The sequence below is a fragment of the Truncatella angustata genome (genome assembly GCF_020726525.1).
Source record: "Truncatella angustata strain MPI-SDFR-AT-0073 chromosome Unknown BKA67scaffold_2, whole genome shotgun sequence".
Classification (NCBI taxonomy): Eukaryota; Fungi; Ascomycota; class Sordariomycetes; order Amphisphaeriales; family Sporocadaceae; genus Truncatella; species Truncatella angustata.
This window is the reverse complement of record NW_025763382.1, coordinates 6100184-6114178: the sequence shown is the minus strand read 5'-3', so window position 1 is coordinate 6114178 and position 13995 is coordinate 6100184. Positions and strand designations below refer to the sequence as shown.

At 47.8% G+C, this 13995-nt stretch overlaps 5 protein-coding genes across 5 annotated transcripts; 3 read left to right on the top strand and 2 right to left on the bottom strand.

Annotated features, from left to right (window-relative positions):
* Window positions 1–56: 56 nt before the first annotated feature.
* Window positions 57–2055, top strand: BKA67DRAFT_533283 (uncharacterized protein; the record flags this gene model as incomplete). Its single annotated transcript, XM_046099672.1, has 5 exons — window positions 57–203; window positions 256–429; window positions 582–1459; window positions 1555–1764; window positions 1815–2055. The coding sequence occupies 5 exons, from the start codon at window positions 57–59 to the stop codon at window positions 2053–2055; spliced, it is 1650 nt and encodes a 549-aa protein (XP_045962343.1).
* A 1108-nt stretch (window positions 2056–3163) lies between these two features.
* Window positions 3164–6349, bottom strand: BKA67DRAFT_656334 (uncharacterized protein; the record flags this gene model as incomplete). Its single annotated transcript, XM_046106925.1, has 5 exons — window positions 3164–3482; window positions 5178–5307; window positions 5363–5528; window positions 5582–6193; window positions 6266–6349. The coding sequence occupies 5 exons, from the start codon at window positions 6347–6349 to the stop codon at window positions 3164–3166; spliced, it is 1311 nt and encodes a 436-aa protein (XP_045962342.1).
* Window positions 6350–6976: 627 nt separating this feature from the next.
* BKA67DRAFT_533281 (putative phytanoyl-CoA dioxygenase) lies at window positions 6977–7857 on the bottom strand (the record flags this gene model as incomplete). Its single annotated transcript, XM_046099671.1, has 2 exons — window positions 6977–7379; window positions 7445–7857. The coding sequence occupies 2 exons, from the start codon at window positions 7855–7857 to the stop codon at window positions 6977–6979; spliced, it is 816 nt and encodes a 271-aa protein (XP_045962341.1).
* A 1851-nt stretch (window positions 7858–9708) lies between these two features.
* On the top strand, window positions 9709–10225 carry BKA67DRAFT_656332 (uncharacterized protein; the record flags this gene model as incomplete). Its single annotated transcript, XM_046106924.1, has 2 exons — window positions 9709–9839; window positions 9901–10225. The coding sequence occupies 2 exons, from the start codon at window positions 9709–9711 to the stop codon at window positions 10223–10225; spliced, it is 456 nt and encodes a 151-aa protein (XP_045962340.1).
* A 638-nt stretch (window positions 10226–10863) lies between these two features.
* BKA67DRAFT_513197 (competence/damage-inducible protein-like protein cinA) lies at window positions 10864–11385 on the top strand (the record flags this gene model as incomplete). Its single annotated transcript, XM_046097546.1, has 1 exon — window positions 10864–11385. The coding sequence occupies one exon, from the start codon at window positions 10864–10866 to the stop codon at window positions 11383–11385; it is 522 nt and encodes a 173-aa protein (XP_045962339.1).
* Between the last annotated feature and the right edge of the window lie 2610 nt (window positions 11386–13995).

The following is a 13995-nucleotide window of genomic DNA, read 5'->3' as shown; positions in this document are numbered from 1 at the left end:
TCATTCATTCATCTATTGACTCTAGCTCTCAGATACTATCGTTGAACTTTCTCATAATGATCCGTCTTTCTCTGCTCGCCTTTTTGGGCCTCTCGCACTTTGCCACAGCCACTTGTCAAAGCTGTACTTTCGACCAAATCGTCCCCTCTCAGTCACTTGTCTGGTGTCCTTGTTATAGCGACTTCTTCTGTGCACGGCTTGATGTCAGCTCCCTAAATATTCTGCATTTGTTCTACGTGCTAATAGATTACACAGGTTCCTCTTGATTACCAGAACGTTGACCTTGGTCGGGCTTCAGTTCCCCTTGTAAAGCTTCCTGCTCAAGCCAATTCATCCTTCGGGGCCTATCAAGGAATGATACTGCTAAACCCCGGTGGTCCCGGAGCTTCTGGGGTTGAATTGGCCTTGGGCAACGCCAGCACTGTTCAGGTCAGTATCCCCGTGTGCCCACCATCCCGCCACAATTTATTGCAGGTGTACATATTACTCATGGATTGGTTTCTGCTTGAAAGAGCTATTTTCGTTTCATTCCAGCTTATGAGCCGACTTGTTATTTGCTAACACGGTGTCTCATATAATAGGCTCTCGTAGGGACCAACTGGGATGTTGTCGGGTTTGATCCGAGGGGCATATATCTCAGTGAGCCCGTTGCGAACTGCTCATACGACGTCCCCGCGATCAACACATCTTCAATTCAGACACGATCGGTTCCAAGACTCTCAGATGACTACTTCATCAACCAAATACAGTATAACATGGAGCTAGGAGAGCGATGTGCAGTCTTGGCTGGCGGGGAACTGGATGCTGGCCCACATATGTCTACCGCGACCACTGCAAGGGACATGCTTAGTATCGTTGACGCCTTTGCAGAGACAGAAGATGGAAAATCATCCTCAAAGCCCAGCGGTCTATTGAACTATTATGGTGTCAGCTACGGTACCTTCCTTGGTCAGACGTTTGCTTCAATGTTCCCTGCAAGAGTGGGCAATGTGGTTTTGGACGGTGTCGTAAATCCTGAGAGCTTTTTGGCCAACTTCACAGGAGATTCCATCACGCACATCGATGGAATCATCGCCGCCTTTTTCATCTACTGCCACGAAGCTGGACCGTCAGAGTGCTCGTTCTACAGTGGATCAAGCGCACACGACATCTATGAGCGTTTCAATCAGTCGTTTGCGCAGCTTGTTCCACGGGTCGCAAAAGCTCAAGGCTGGTCGAACGCCACAGATCTTGAGTCCGCTCTGCTACAGCTGAAAATCGGACTTTTGACGGCTGCTAATCATCCAATCGAATACTTTAGCCTGATGCCCGAAATCCTTCTAGGACTGGAGAGTGCCATTGCAGCACAGGATCTCGCACCATGGATAAAGCTAGCCATATCATACTTCGGAGACGCAAATACGTCTGTGTATCCGGAGTGGAGTTTTGGTGTTTTGTGTTCTGACCAGGACAACAAGTGGTATGTAGTTTCATGGCGCTCTTTACCCCGTCTAGAACGACTTGAAACTGTTTCGTCCTTCTGCGAATAAGTAACGCTGACTTTGAGTATCGCAGGTACAACAAGACCTTGGAAGACGTAAAGCCTTTAATAGAGCAGCTTGAGAAGGAGAGCATCATCGGCGAACTCTGGGATCACTCATTACTGGGATGCCTCGGTTGGTCAGTCAAGGCGACCGAGATATTTACCGGTCCATTCGGCGGCGACACAGCAACACCCATACTCTTCGTCAGTAATACTTACGATGCAGTAACGCCGATTGAGAAGTCAGTGATATACCCTTCCTGGTCAAATTCGTAACTAATTCTGGTACTAGCTCGTTTTCGTCAGCACCGAACTATAAGGATGCCCAAGTGCTTGTTATTGACGGAATGGGGCACACCGTCAGCGCTGCTCAGAATTACTGCGGCTACGCAAAGATAGCGGCCTACTTCCAGAGCAACGCATTGCCTGGGGATGATTATTTCTGTGCGCTCGAGCAAGGTCCATTTGGTATTATCCTCAACGGCACACTGGCGGAAAGCATTGAGCAGGCTGCATTGTCGGACCTCCACTAACTTTTTGAGTGGACCCCCAATGATACATATATATATAGACATGTCGGTTCGCACATTAACATCTTACAGTAGGATGTTAACCTCATATCTTATGGTCTTCCACATCACCCACTTCGAAGTATATAGTAGGACGTCTGGGTTTAACTTCTTTTCCATACTTTATAATACATTTTACTTGACCTGACATGTATTTATACACAGCGCACAACTAATATGCGTTATATATTGCGAGTTAATCCTTTGTATGTGGCAAAAGCCATTGCCAATACGACCTCTGCTATTTATGTCACTGACTGGCTAGATGGCTCATCTGACTTAAGTGCATTGTCAATAATTACGTCTCAAAGGACTTAAAATTGCTCTAGTCTATGCGAACTGTAACCCCGAGGTCTATCACTCCTCAGAGCTTACCCTTTCTGAAGGAGGTTTGTGGCACAGGTACCGCCCTATGCAATTGTCTCACAAACGAGGGCCACTGGTGAAGGAAGTTTCGTGGCTTGGTTTTGAAATCTCTGAAGGGTGTAAAAGGGTGCTTGGCCATTATCCCAATGCAATCATATCCCATATGCCGTCTAACTTCTACAATCACGAGAACCGTCAATCATTCGCAATCAAGTGCTTGGCACTCGATTCCACAACTCCTCAACAGAGCTGTAATACTCGAGTACCGCGTATTTTTGAGCATACCACGATTTTGTGTGATTGATATCGGACCTATTACGACAGCAGCTACCGCAAAAGCTATCAAAATGCCGTATGCAATCCATAGATGCCTAAAATTATACCTGAATCTATTTTCTACCTTAGAGCGTATGCAAGGGTATGCAGTGGTTTCATCGCCCAGAAGACTACCAGATGAACGGCCAGAGGTTGCAGACCACGTAATTGTGTACATTCGTCGGTCTTGAAATACTGGAAGAACAATGTTTTCAAAGAGAATTTGGAGCCGACGCTCTAAATGCTGGAATGTCGAAACTTGTTACGTCCATCGAGTAGGGAATATTGTATGGCATTGTATTTGAGCCAATGCCAGGATTTGAAGTAAGCGTGCTGTTGATAGCGATCTAAAGACAGAACCAATTGCATGATATGCAGCTACACAATTGTATCATTCATCACTGGGATACACGTAAGATGACTCGGGCAATGCTGCGGTCTTATCGTTGGTACCATCGTTGGCGTTCTTCCCCACAAAGGTAGTGTCTGCACCTGGATTAACCAATGCGGAGAACGCTATCGAAAAGATCGGCTCAGTCCGAAAATCACCAAAATATGTCGGGAACGGTGGTTCATAGACATCCGGATCCGGGATAGTCCCCGGCCAGAAGTGTTTTAGTTGCGGGTCAGCGTATTCGCCAAGGTGGTTTGCTGCATAATAGCTGAAGTTGCCTTGAGGCGGTAATATTCTCGTGTCGAAAGAGGCCTGCCTGTGAAGATCTTCAGATTAGGTCACGTTATTAAACATAACATCATCACATTAATGGCCTAGGGCTATAAGTTGAACAGTGTATTGAAAAACCCACCCAGAACCACATGCTACATATGAAGCATTCGCCGGAGTTGCGGTGCCGCTCTGAAAGGGAGCCGCTGACGCAAGCTGCGTGAGAGAGTCACCAGGGCGGGAATAGTAGTTGAACCAATCAGGATCAGTTTGGTTAATACGAGAAATGTTTCAGTAGCCACAGTATATTATTGGGGTAAAGTCATCAATCCTGGTTGGGTTGAACCAGCATAGGTTGTCTTCTTGACTAAAGTTTAGAACATTTGGTCCTGGACTCTGTTGGCTCAACAGACAGCGATTGACTTGTAATTATAACGATGAGAGGACCAGCCTGATCCAAAATAAGTTCGAGTAAGACCATACAAAGACGATGAGGAGTTGCTAGTGAGCGCTTAGAAACCAGCACTTATCAACTGAACCATGCCATGGACATTGCAACCTTGGCATCCCGGATACTCGGCCAGAACACTGCTGCGAGCAGATCAGTAGGGCCAGTGGTTGCACAGTCGACGGGACCATGGCTCATGGGCCGACTGCTGACCGTAATCCAAAGCCTTTGCCAAAACGCTGCGACCACGGCTATCTACGACGTGTAGGTAGAGTCCCAGAGCATATCAATAATACGAATAGTGCTCATATTAATGATAAGACCCCGGCTCCGGATCAGCAAGTCATAGAAAGCTTAAATAAACAGCACAAGTCATCGGACAATAGTATCCAAGATTTGGTGCGCTTTATCTACGCCAAAGTCGAGAATCAGCATTCTGTATCCACCGCTAGCGATGTTTGCCAGCAAGTCGAGCCCACAGCCACTCTTAGGTTTGCTGCCTGCGAGACCGATGTCTGGGACGTAACATTCAATTAGACAATGTAACGATCAGATAGCCCTTCTGGTATTTTGGACGTCTTTGTCGCTGTCACAAAAACGGTGGGACAGCTCCTGGCAAGGCTAATGACGATAGCAGCACCAACGCCACCCGCCGGGCAGCCCGTCCCCAAAACCGACTTGAGGAACATTGATCATGCGCTCGATCGAGGTACAGCGTCATTTGGTTATAGATGCATATAGGGGGAAAATTTTTAGAACCATCTTCTTGAATGGCTTGTGGACTCTCTACGACCACGATAGCCCGAAGGAGCACTCTATCTAGGGGTAGTCTAGAGGGTCTTGCTTTGCAGGGAGGCGAGGTTGAGCAAAGCTCTGCGGCTGCGCGCCATTGCGCCCCATGTGCTGTTTGCGGTGAAAACATCAAACGCCAAAAGCTACCATGCCAGACTGGATGCATACCACGGCTAACTAGTGATGATTGGATTTGATACAGAGATACTACTGTAAGATTTGGGTCGTACACATCAATAGTGCGGCACAGCAAACAAGCAAACACACAAAATAGTCGGTTGCTCTCCTCGCATTGCTAGGCTACAATCTTACTAATTGTCGAATTTTAGGGAAATGACACTCTATACCTGGAGTTCGATCATTTTGAGACCATGTCAGACGAGATCGCTGGCGTACTCAATGAGACACATGTCGGGCGGCTTTAGAATCATCGATATAGAGCACAATGCAGCTATCGACCTGATGCAATCCCCAAAGGTGAAAATGGAGCCCTTATATTACACATAAGCTCTAACTTGGTCTTCAGACCACTCCCAAAATTTTTGCGCGATGCCGCTTCCACCCTCGGACTCCAATTTTGAACCCGAAACGAGGTCGGCGCGCATCTCACTAAATCGGCCCCAAGGGACGACTATGCCGAGTCAGCTTTATATTCGCAATCAATTGTCCGGATGGGATTAACTTACTCCAGCCTCCAGACTTTTCCAGAGTCAATTGATCAGAAATTCCGGCAAAGAGCTCTGTGTAGGCACCGTGAATTGGTGGGTAGGTTATCAGCCACTTCAGCAATAGCTTCTGCACGAGATATATGTGGCGGTCGAGATCAGATGCTAAATTGCCTGGATTGAGCGCCTGGGACATGTTAGCATTGTATCTAGTCCGCTTAGAGGCTGTTCCAGTCTCACAATGCTGATGACGCCATCCTCGCGGTGCCTCCTCGCATATTCGGTGGCATGATAGTAGTTGCCTGCTTTGCTGACGCCATACTTTCCACCTAGCTTATTCATATAGACTCCATCATCCTTGCTGTAGTCCAGATTGTCCACGTCAAGGCCGTTCTTGGGGCTCAAAGCCTCAGCCGCTGAGGAGGAAACCCATACTACACGAACTGAGTCCTTCGGTGCTGTCTTTGCGGTTTCTATGAGCAGTGGCGTAAGGAGTTTCGTGAACAGGAATGGCCCAACGCAATTGGTACCAAGCTGGAGCTCATACCCCTGCGCAGTCTTGCTACCTTGCGGTGGCAACATGACACCCGCATTGTTGAACAACACATGGAGCTTTTTCTCTTTCGAAAGAAAAGTCTCAGCAGATTTCTTGATGGTATTCAAGTCACCGAGGTCGAGATGCAGATGCTCCAACCTGCCTGTTGATGACGGAAAAGCTTCCTTGGTTGCATTGATGGCTGCTAGATTCTTCTCCTCATTACGCGCAGCTGCATACACCGTCGCATTCTTGGAATACAATATCTTGGCAACTTCCTTGCCAACACCGGCATTGGAGCCCGTTACGATATAGACCTGTCATGAGGCGTAAGTCATAAAGGAGCCTAGAAGTTGATGCGATGGTTCATCAGGGTGAGGAGCCGTTACCTTGTCGCTCAGATCTGATATGTCCTTTTCCGTCCACCCAGGGGTGGGGGGATACATCTGGCTAATAGCGGATACTCGACTCATCTTTATTGCTTCACAATTGTTGCTATTCATACGTTCCCAAGATATGTTATGCTACACGACTTGCAGCTCCGGGCTTTGCGGTATCGTTAGCACGGAATTTCTGTAGCTTCACGTAGCGACGTCACCACAAGCCTCGGTAATTAATCTGCTAATCTAGCGTCCGTGCCAGTCTGTGCGGGACAATGAGAAGCCAGCTTGAGGAAAGCCATTTTGAAAACTTTAAAGAGAGCGCAAATGGTGTACACAGTTTGATGGAAACAGAGGTCTTGTGGAGCAGATTTGACAATTGAATAGCTGCATGCGAGTCGGAGCGCCTGTGTGATGTTGAGGGTTTAGTGCTTATAACCAATTGTGGCGGGTCAAGTTTGAGGTAGTCTTCTGTAATCCTTACAGGTTCATGCAAGGCACAGAGAGTTACGCACGCGTGCCCTTGGCCGAGTGACTGTTCGTAAGCCATTTGACAAACGTCAGCAATTCGGCAAAGTCCCATTTCGCAATCCTTAAAACCGTCAACATCGCTCAAAGTACGACACGCTGTCAGGATCGATTCGAGATGGTTCGAGAGAAGTTTGCACCTTGAAGGTGTATTCACTGCCGCCAGTAGGCGCGCAGAAGCAAGCCACCGAATTATGCGGTGGATTTAAAATGCCTTGGGTATTGTTGCTCGAGATATTTCAAGTCACCTGTCAATCCGAGATTCGCCACAGGATCTAGGCCCAACATCGTCTTTTGCTCTGGGTTCAGCGTCTCTTGAACCTCTTTGGGCAGTTTTGCTGTCCAGTTGACCTGCTGCCGAATATGCGAAGAGGTGTAGTAGCCAAACAACAACGCGCGATCCTGGTCCTTCGTTACGTTCGAGCCGCTCGTATGCCATACACGGCCATCCATTGCGATTATATCCCCTGCTTTTGCTTCGAATGGGACGAGCAACTCGGGGGCGTTTTCTGGCAACTCGTTGCGGGAAACGATCTTGTTGGAACCAGGTATATACATGGTCGCGCCATTCTCCCTAGTTACGTCGGTTAGACACCTGTGACTTGATGTTAGCGGCCGATATCTAAAAAGGACGCTGTGCTTCTCAGGTAGATAATGTACCAAATGATGTTCATGGCTTGAACTTTATTCCAAGGCTCCTCGAATACCAAGCTTTGGTCCGAATGCAGAGCCATCGATCGAGCGCCTGGTCTTGCAATGTTGGCTGTAAAGTTGGAAATAATGAAGTCATTTTCGAGCACCGTCTTAACCATTTCAAGCGCTGTCGGATGGAAGATGAGATCACGAAAAACCTTGTCCAGCTCCATCAAGTAGAAAATGCGGACATTGCTAGCATTGGGATCAAGAAATGGCAGATGCGTATCCTCGCCTCGTTCTTCAGCTATTTCTTTAGCTTTCCACAGCTTCTGCAGTACTTCGTCTGCTTCCTCTCTGCTTATAAGCGAGGGAATCCGGGCCCAACCGTGCTCCTTGAAGTGTTTGCGGGCTTCAGTATGTTGACCAGACAAGGCCATTTCAATGAGTGGCGGAAGTGATTGACTGTTGGCCTTCAAGGGTACGATGGAGGGAATATGGTAACGAGGCTGTTAAAGAGGATGCAAGCTTAGACAGTCTTCGTCAAATGGCGATATTGAGTGTGGAGTGAAACAGGCGCGAAGCCGGGGACTTGTTGTGCACTGGTTGGCTTTATGGCCTGCTTCATTGGATCCAGAGTCGTTCTCTTCCAGCCTCTAGATCCCCTCACATGTCTGATGTGTCGCGCAGCAGTCTTGCAGTATTACCCCAAGTTCTAACCATTTCCGTCGCTTTGCAGTTGTTACACTGCGCGTGTGTTCTCAACGCGTCAGATCGATAACGAATTTGACTGGCTAATGAATCGAAGAAGCTACCAATCAGATACACGCCGCGTGACAAGGGTAATTTGCTCGAATCTCATTCGATCTGAGTGAGCTCCCTGAATTACCTTGGGTGGCGTTCGAGCATTGCATGAAACGAATGTGTTCCAGTCCCAACCGTGATGATTGGACAACAATCATGGTGTTGTATATATGCCTCGATTGTTTGTGGAAGTTGTCGGACGGCCGACATCAACTTGGTCATGACTCGCTTGCTCTCATTACTGACCGTCTGGGTGAAATGGGAACCGTGATACTCTCTTCATCCCAGAAGACCTGGGAAGTAGGCCTTGCTTCCAAATTAATATGCTAAGGAGACACTCGGTTTTCAGGAGTTGGCATATTGTTAATCCCACGGGTCAAAAAGTCCCTGGACCTGTCCTGAAAACACCAACACTCGACTTATACCTGCTGTCTCACTTGTTCGAAAATAGGAGATCTGACATCATTGAAATACTTGAAAACGGGCTCCAAAGCGATGGCAAACCAAAAGTCCTACTCATGAATTTTTCCCGACGATGAAATTAGTCTTTAGAAGTAGGGTGGGAAGTGACTAGCGAATAAGTATTATAAGGAGCACCATACCCAAGAAGAAACGAGTTGATCAAGCCGTATGAGGTATGCTTGAGATGGGCCTACGATGAGCAGTTGCGTCTAGATTACAGGCAATACTACATAGTGCTGGACTACGAACCTGCACCGAAAATATTAATCAATCTGGGAACACAAGCAAATGTACGCAATCTCACCAGGTGATTGCCTCCTCGAGAATATGTATCAGCAATCCCTGACACCTATGACTTGATTGTAGAGATACGAGCCATGGTGGGAGCTATGGTGGCACTCGCATACGCAGAGTAAGGACCTCTACATTGCTGTCGCTGAACTCAGCTTGGCCAGAGTAACGTAGCTACTTTACCACTGTCTCTGGGAGCGAGTGATCACAAAACTTATATCATGCAAAGAGGTTGACTAATGAACTAGACACGCAGGGTCCTATCGGAAGCCCCAATGGCTGATGCAGGGTAATATGTGAAGTTGCATTTAATGGCAAGTATACCCATTATGGTCCGATCAACAGGTTATTCGAGCTTAGTCGCACATGTGAGCTGTTCTACATGAGCAGCCCTTTACGGGAGGAGGCTATATTCGGTCCCAAAGAGGATATAAGCATAAGCTGAATCCTTCCTGCCTGTGCCGCCCGGAGAGCAGCCGAGCCTCGTGTTCTACTATCGCCGGTCTCTCAGCGGAAAGCCTTGTCAGCATCACACGTTGCAGCAAAGTTAAAATTAGCTTCCACCTGAGCTGACTCAAAATACGAACACTTTGACAACTACAAATACATGAGACTGACGACAGCTGAGATTCTTGGTCAGGCACACAAGGAGTTTTTTCATGACAAAATATTTGCTAATATTCTTACGTCCTCAAGTCAATATTTCGCAAGTAAACAATACAACCAATTCCAAGATGCGTCCAACCACTCAGGTTGCCTTGCTGGCTACTCTTAGCTTGGCCGCACCACTAGCCGAGAGGGCCGATGAAGTCTGGCACGTGACAAGATTCGCCGCCTATATGGCAGCCCATTCCATTACTCAGATGTATGTTCCATTGGATTGTTGCTTGATTACAAGACCAAAAGCTAAATCAACGAGTCCACAGTATCACCTTTTCCGTGGAGCTACCGGGAAGTGAAGGGCCAGTTGAGTGTAGTACGGGAGGGAGTGCCGCACTTAGCAGCACACCTTTTCTACTTCCTGTCAACGGCACCTGTGTCGAGGGCTCAGGACTCAGCTTTAACTTTACTCAGGTCGAAGACTTTGCAATCAAGCTTCAAGTAAATAATGAAGAAGGTGTCCAGGCCACCCACACCAGTGACCCAAATTCGGTCAAGTTTGTGAGCACAGGCTCGACCCCTCTGGACACAATGACGGCCTATGTTGGGCTGCAGGACTATGATCTGACTGTAGCTGGCGAATACAACTAAAGGCTGAAATAAAGGCGTGCCAACAGTTCTGGACGACAAGAATATTCTGCAATCAGGTGCTGGGTCTGGAAGTTGCTAGGTTAGTCGAGGATTTTAGATTTGATGATGAGAAGAATCCTGTTGAGATTACCTAGTTCGAAATTCACAACAAAGGAAATAGAACTACCTAAAATGGTCACAGTTTGGACTTTTGTAGAGTATTAACGATCTGCCCCCACCACAGCTGTTCCGCGCGATGGCCGTTGTGCTCCATCATATTCCGTCACTCTTTTCCGACCCATAGCATTGGTCAGTGATACAATACTCAACGTCACCTTCGTCGACAGCCTCATCTAATGATGGAACCGCGCCCGACCAGGTTCCATCTCAAGTGGTGATATGTATGACAAAGCTTTCATTAGTAATCCGTCACTGGCAGTTCCGCTTGTCCCGCACCGCTATCTCCCCAAAGCCCAAACCTAGGCGTTTAGACTGGGGCTATTTCGAACCAATCAGTCTGCATGCATCCCTACCGTGCACGAGGCCCAGTCTAAAAGTCTAGTTTAGGCTTTGAGGAGATACGATACATAAATATTCAGAGAAACGATTAGACAACAGCAATTGAATCTACCAATCTATCATACATTGAAAGCAGCAACATGGCATCTCAATTCCCGTCAGAGTCCCTCCGAACACTAGTCCAAGAAATTGCATCGCTATTGAAGGAGCGGCATGAGAGCGTGTCCGTTGCAGAGACCGCAGCTGGTGGCCTTATATCTGCCAGCTTATTGAGCTACCCCGGTGCGTCTGGGTATTACAAAGGTGGACTCACGCTATACACGTTGGAGTCACGCATAGCATTTGCCGGCTGGACCAAGGACTCGGTCAAGGACTACACGGGTCCAACGCCGGCCATCGTGGCCGGGCTCGCCGAGCACACACGCAAGACGCTTGGAAGCACGTACACTGTGTCAGAGAGCGGTACCGCCGGGCCAACGGGTGGGCAGACTAGAAATCGCACGCCGGGATATCTAGCGCTAGCCGTGAGCTCGGAAAAGGGAACGGCGACGCGGGAGGTAGAAACTGGGCTGGGAGGAGACAGAGAGGCGAACATGCTGAGATTTGCTGAAGAGGGACTGAAGCTTTTGAAAGATGTCATTACGGGCAAAGAGAAGCTATGATGTGGTTGTTATAAGGACTATTAATATGGGGTTCACCCAGCTCTATTCCAGGTTGGTCTGTTCGATGTCCGCAGATGCATCAGGTAGCAATCGCATTCGTAATGACTGAAGGCACAATAGACTTATTTCAATTAAGGATATGACTCATTCCACCGTTTCTAACAGTCGCAGGGTAGTTCTGAGGGATTGATTAGGTCTGACATGTCGCATCCTGCTGTGACCCAACGCGCCGAGTATAGCGTGGAATCATTGAAAGGTGTATCACCTTCAAGAACACGTGCAACAGCAAGCGACCATATTATATAGCACAGGGCATTATGATCGATCAAATGCCATACTTCAACGGTTAATCAGCCAACTCAGAATTGGGGAACGCAGTGGGCTACGGTGTAGTTGTCAACTGGCTCGATGGCGCTGGACCGCATGCGATGAGACAGAACTTGGCTGCTTTCACGCAGGAGAGAAATCAATGATGGGAGGCTCTGTTACTAAACTGGATTGATTGGAGATGATTGTTGCTCGATAACGATATGTTATGAGCCCTAAAGCCTGTCTCAGGAGATTTGCTCCCAAAACCCCCTGATAAAACGTGGAAATAACGTGGTGTTTTGGCCGAAAGCGTTGATAAAAAGTTATTGCTTACCTCCAAGGCCTTTTTCTTTTTCTTTTCCTTCCTGCACTTGCACGCCTACTTTGCTTTTTGACTCGGCTGCCGCCTGTACTTTAATGTCGCAGACCGCAATAATGGCAGCAGTAAGAAGCAAACACATGACAATAAGTGCTTGGAGCAACATATACAAACTCACAAATCGTACTCTTGGCTGCCAGTTTCGGGTTCGCCAAACGGAACCAAGAACACATCGAAGATGTGCTGAATTGACTTTTCAGTTGCAAGTGCTCGTCTTTGATGCGTGTACCGAAATGGGCTACTCCAACTGTCCACCCGATGTGTATGGATGTAGGTTTTCAAGATTTTTCTCACAGATCAATAACCAAGAGCATAAGAAGGATGGCTGACCATGTTTACTTTGTGCCTTACATAGATCAGCTGTCCTGTGTGGCCCAAGGTCAAGAGATGCAACATCAAAACTGCGGAACAGTCAAGATTCGTCTCCAACGTCCACATATTTGATGAGCAGTCAAAATTCGTCTAAAGTGAGATGTTTCGGTGTATTTAATGTTGAAAAAAAGTATTGCATGCAAGCCCACATCAACCCGGTATGCCATGACTCTGGCAGAACTTCACTAGTACTTGCATAATCATGGAGATCATCCAAGGCACATGTGTTCTTGGTCGGTCATCATTTCTGGCAAGTTATGACTCGTGACCGTTCTCTAATCTTGGGCGAACCGCTCGCTATATGTTCCGGATAACTCTTCAATGAGACAGGAACGCTTCATTAGCCCGCGTTCCCCGTATACTACGCCCCTGTTCACCTGCAGGCCAAGCAGGAAATACTTTTCTGGGCCGGCAAAAACGGCAACCACGTAAAGTCGGCGCCAGACGAGACGTGCATTTGTCCCAATGACCTGTGGTAAGCCGTCACAGTGGTTTCACTTGATTATATTGGAACTAACATTATGACCAGCAACTAATTTATAAGCATTGAAATAGAGAATCTATCGACAGGTCCTACGGGGCTGACGGGAAATTTGGGGACTCCTTACCGCCGAGCGGTCAAATTCAAAACTCCGTCGTACTCGCCGTATTGTTATCTGTGGTCCCATTTGCCAGTCGCTGCACCAATTTTCAGAATGTTCTCCTTGCCGATCAAGGGCTCATGGGATTGACCGACTCCAGATGGTGGGGTGCTGGAGGGGTTAGTGGGGGTCTTTGGCGGGCAGGTGCCAATTTCGCTACATATGTGGAAAATCCCCGTATCTCATCCCGAACAATGGCAGGCTTGCTGGCAGCGCAGGCAGCTGCAATTGCTTGCAAGTTGCGACCAACCCTTCGCATTTTGGGATCGCCAAGCTGTGTACCAAGCTTTCTAGTGTTAAGCAAGGATGGTTCATTCTGTCTCTGTCGACTAGAAACCCATGCTTGGTATCAACAAGGATGGAAGATAGTGCCCGCAAATGCTGTAATTATAAGCAGTCAAGGATACTGTACTCGAACTTGTAATTCGAAACAGGCAATCCAACAAGAGACAGTTCCAGGCACAGCCTAGCGCATGAAAGCGATTGCAATAAGAAAACGGCAGTCCGGTTCTTGGCGGCAGGGCGCACGGGAGAGCCGCAATGCAGAAGAACAATAAATCTTGCCATCTTGTCTTGGCAATCGGAATGTCGGCACCTCCTTTTTATTTTATTTTATCTGTTCAAACGTCTCAGCAAGTGTGGCAGAACTCTTGAGGTTGGTCCGTTACCAACAATGCAATTCATTGCTGGACAATTGGCGCCTCAGTGAAGCCATGACCGTTGCAGCGCGTCTGCAGGTTGGACTCGGATAGGGAGCTCGGAGAATGAACCCCAACGTCGTTGACTTCTGCTCGGAAGCGAGTCGTTTTGTGCATTCTCCATCGAAATATGACGACAGTTCCGCATCTCATTAGTCTATAACGGGCATAGCGGAGTCGTGGTTTCATCAAAACCCAGCATCGGCAGGCG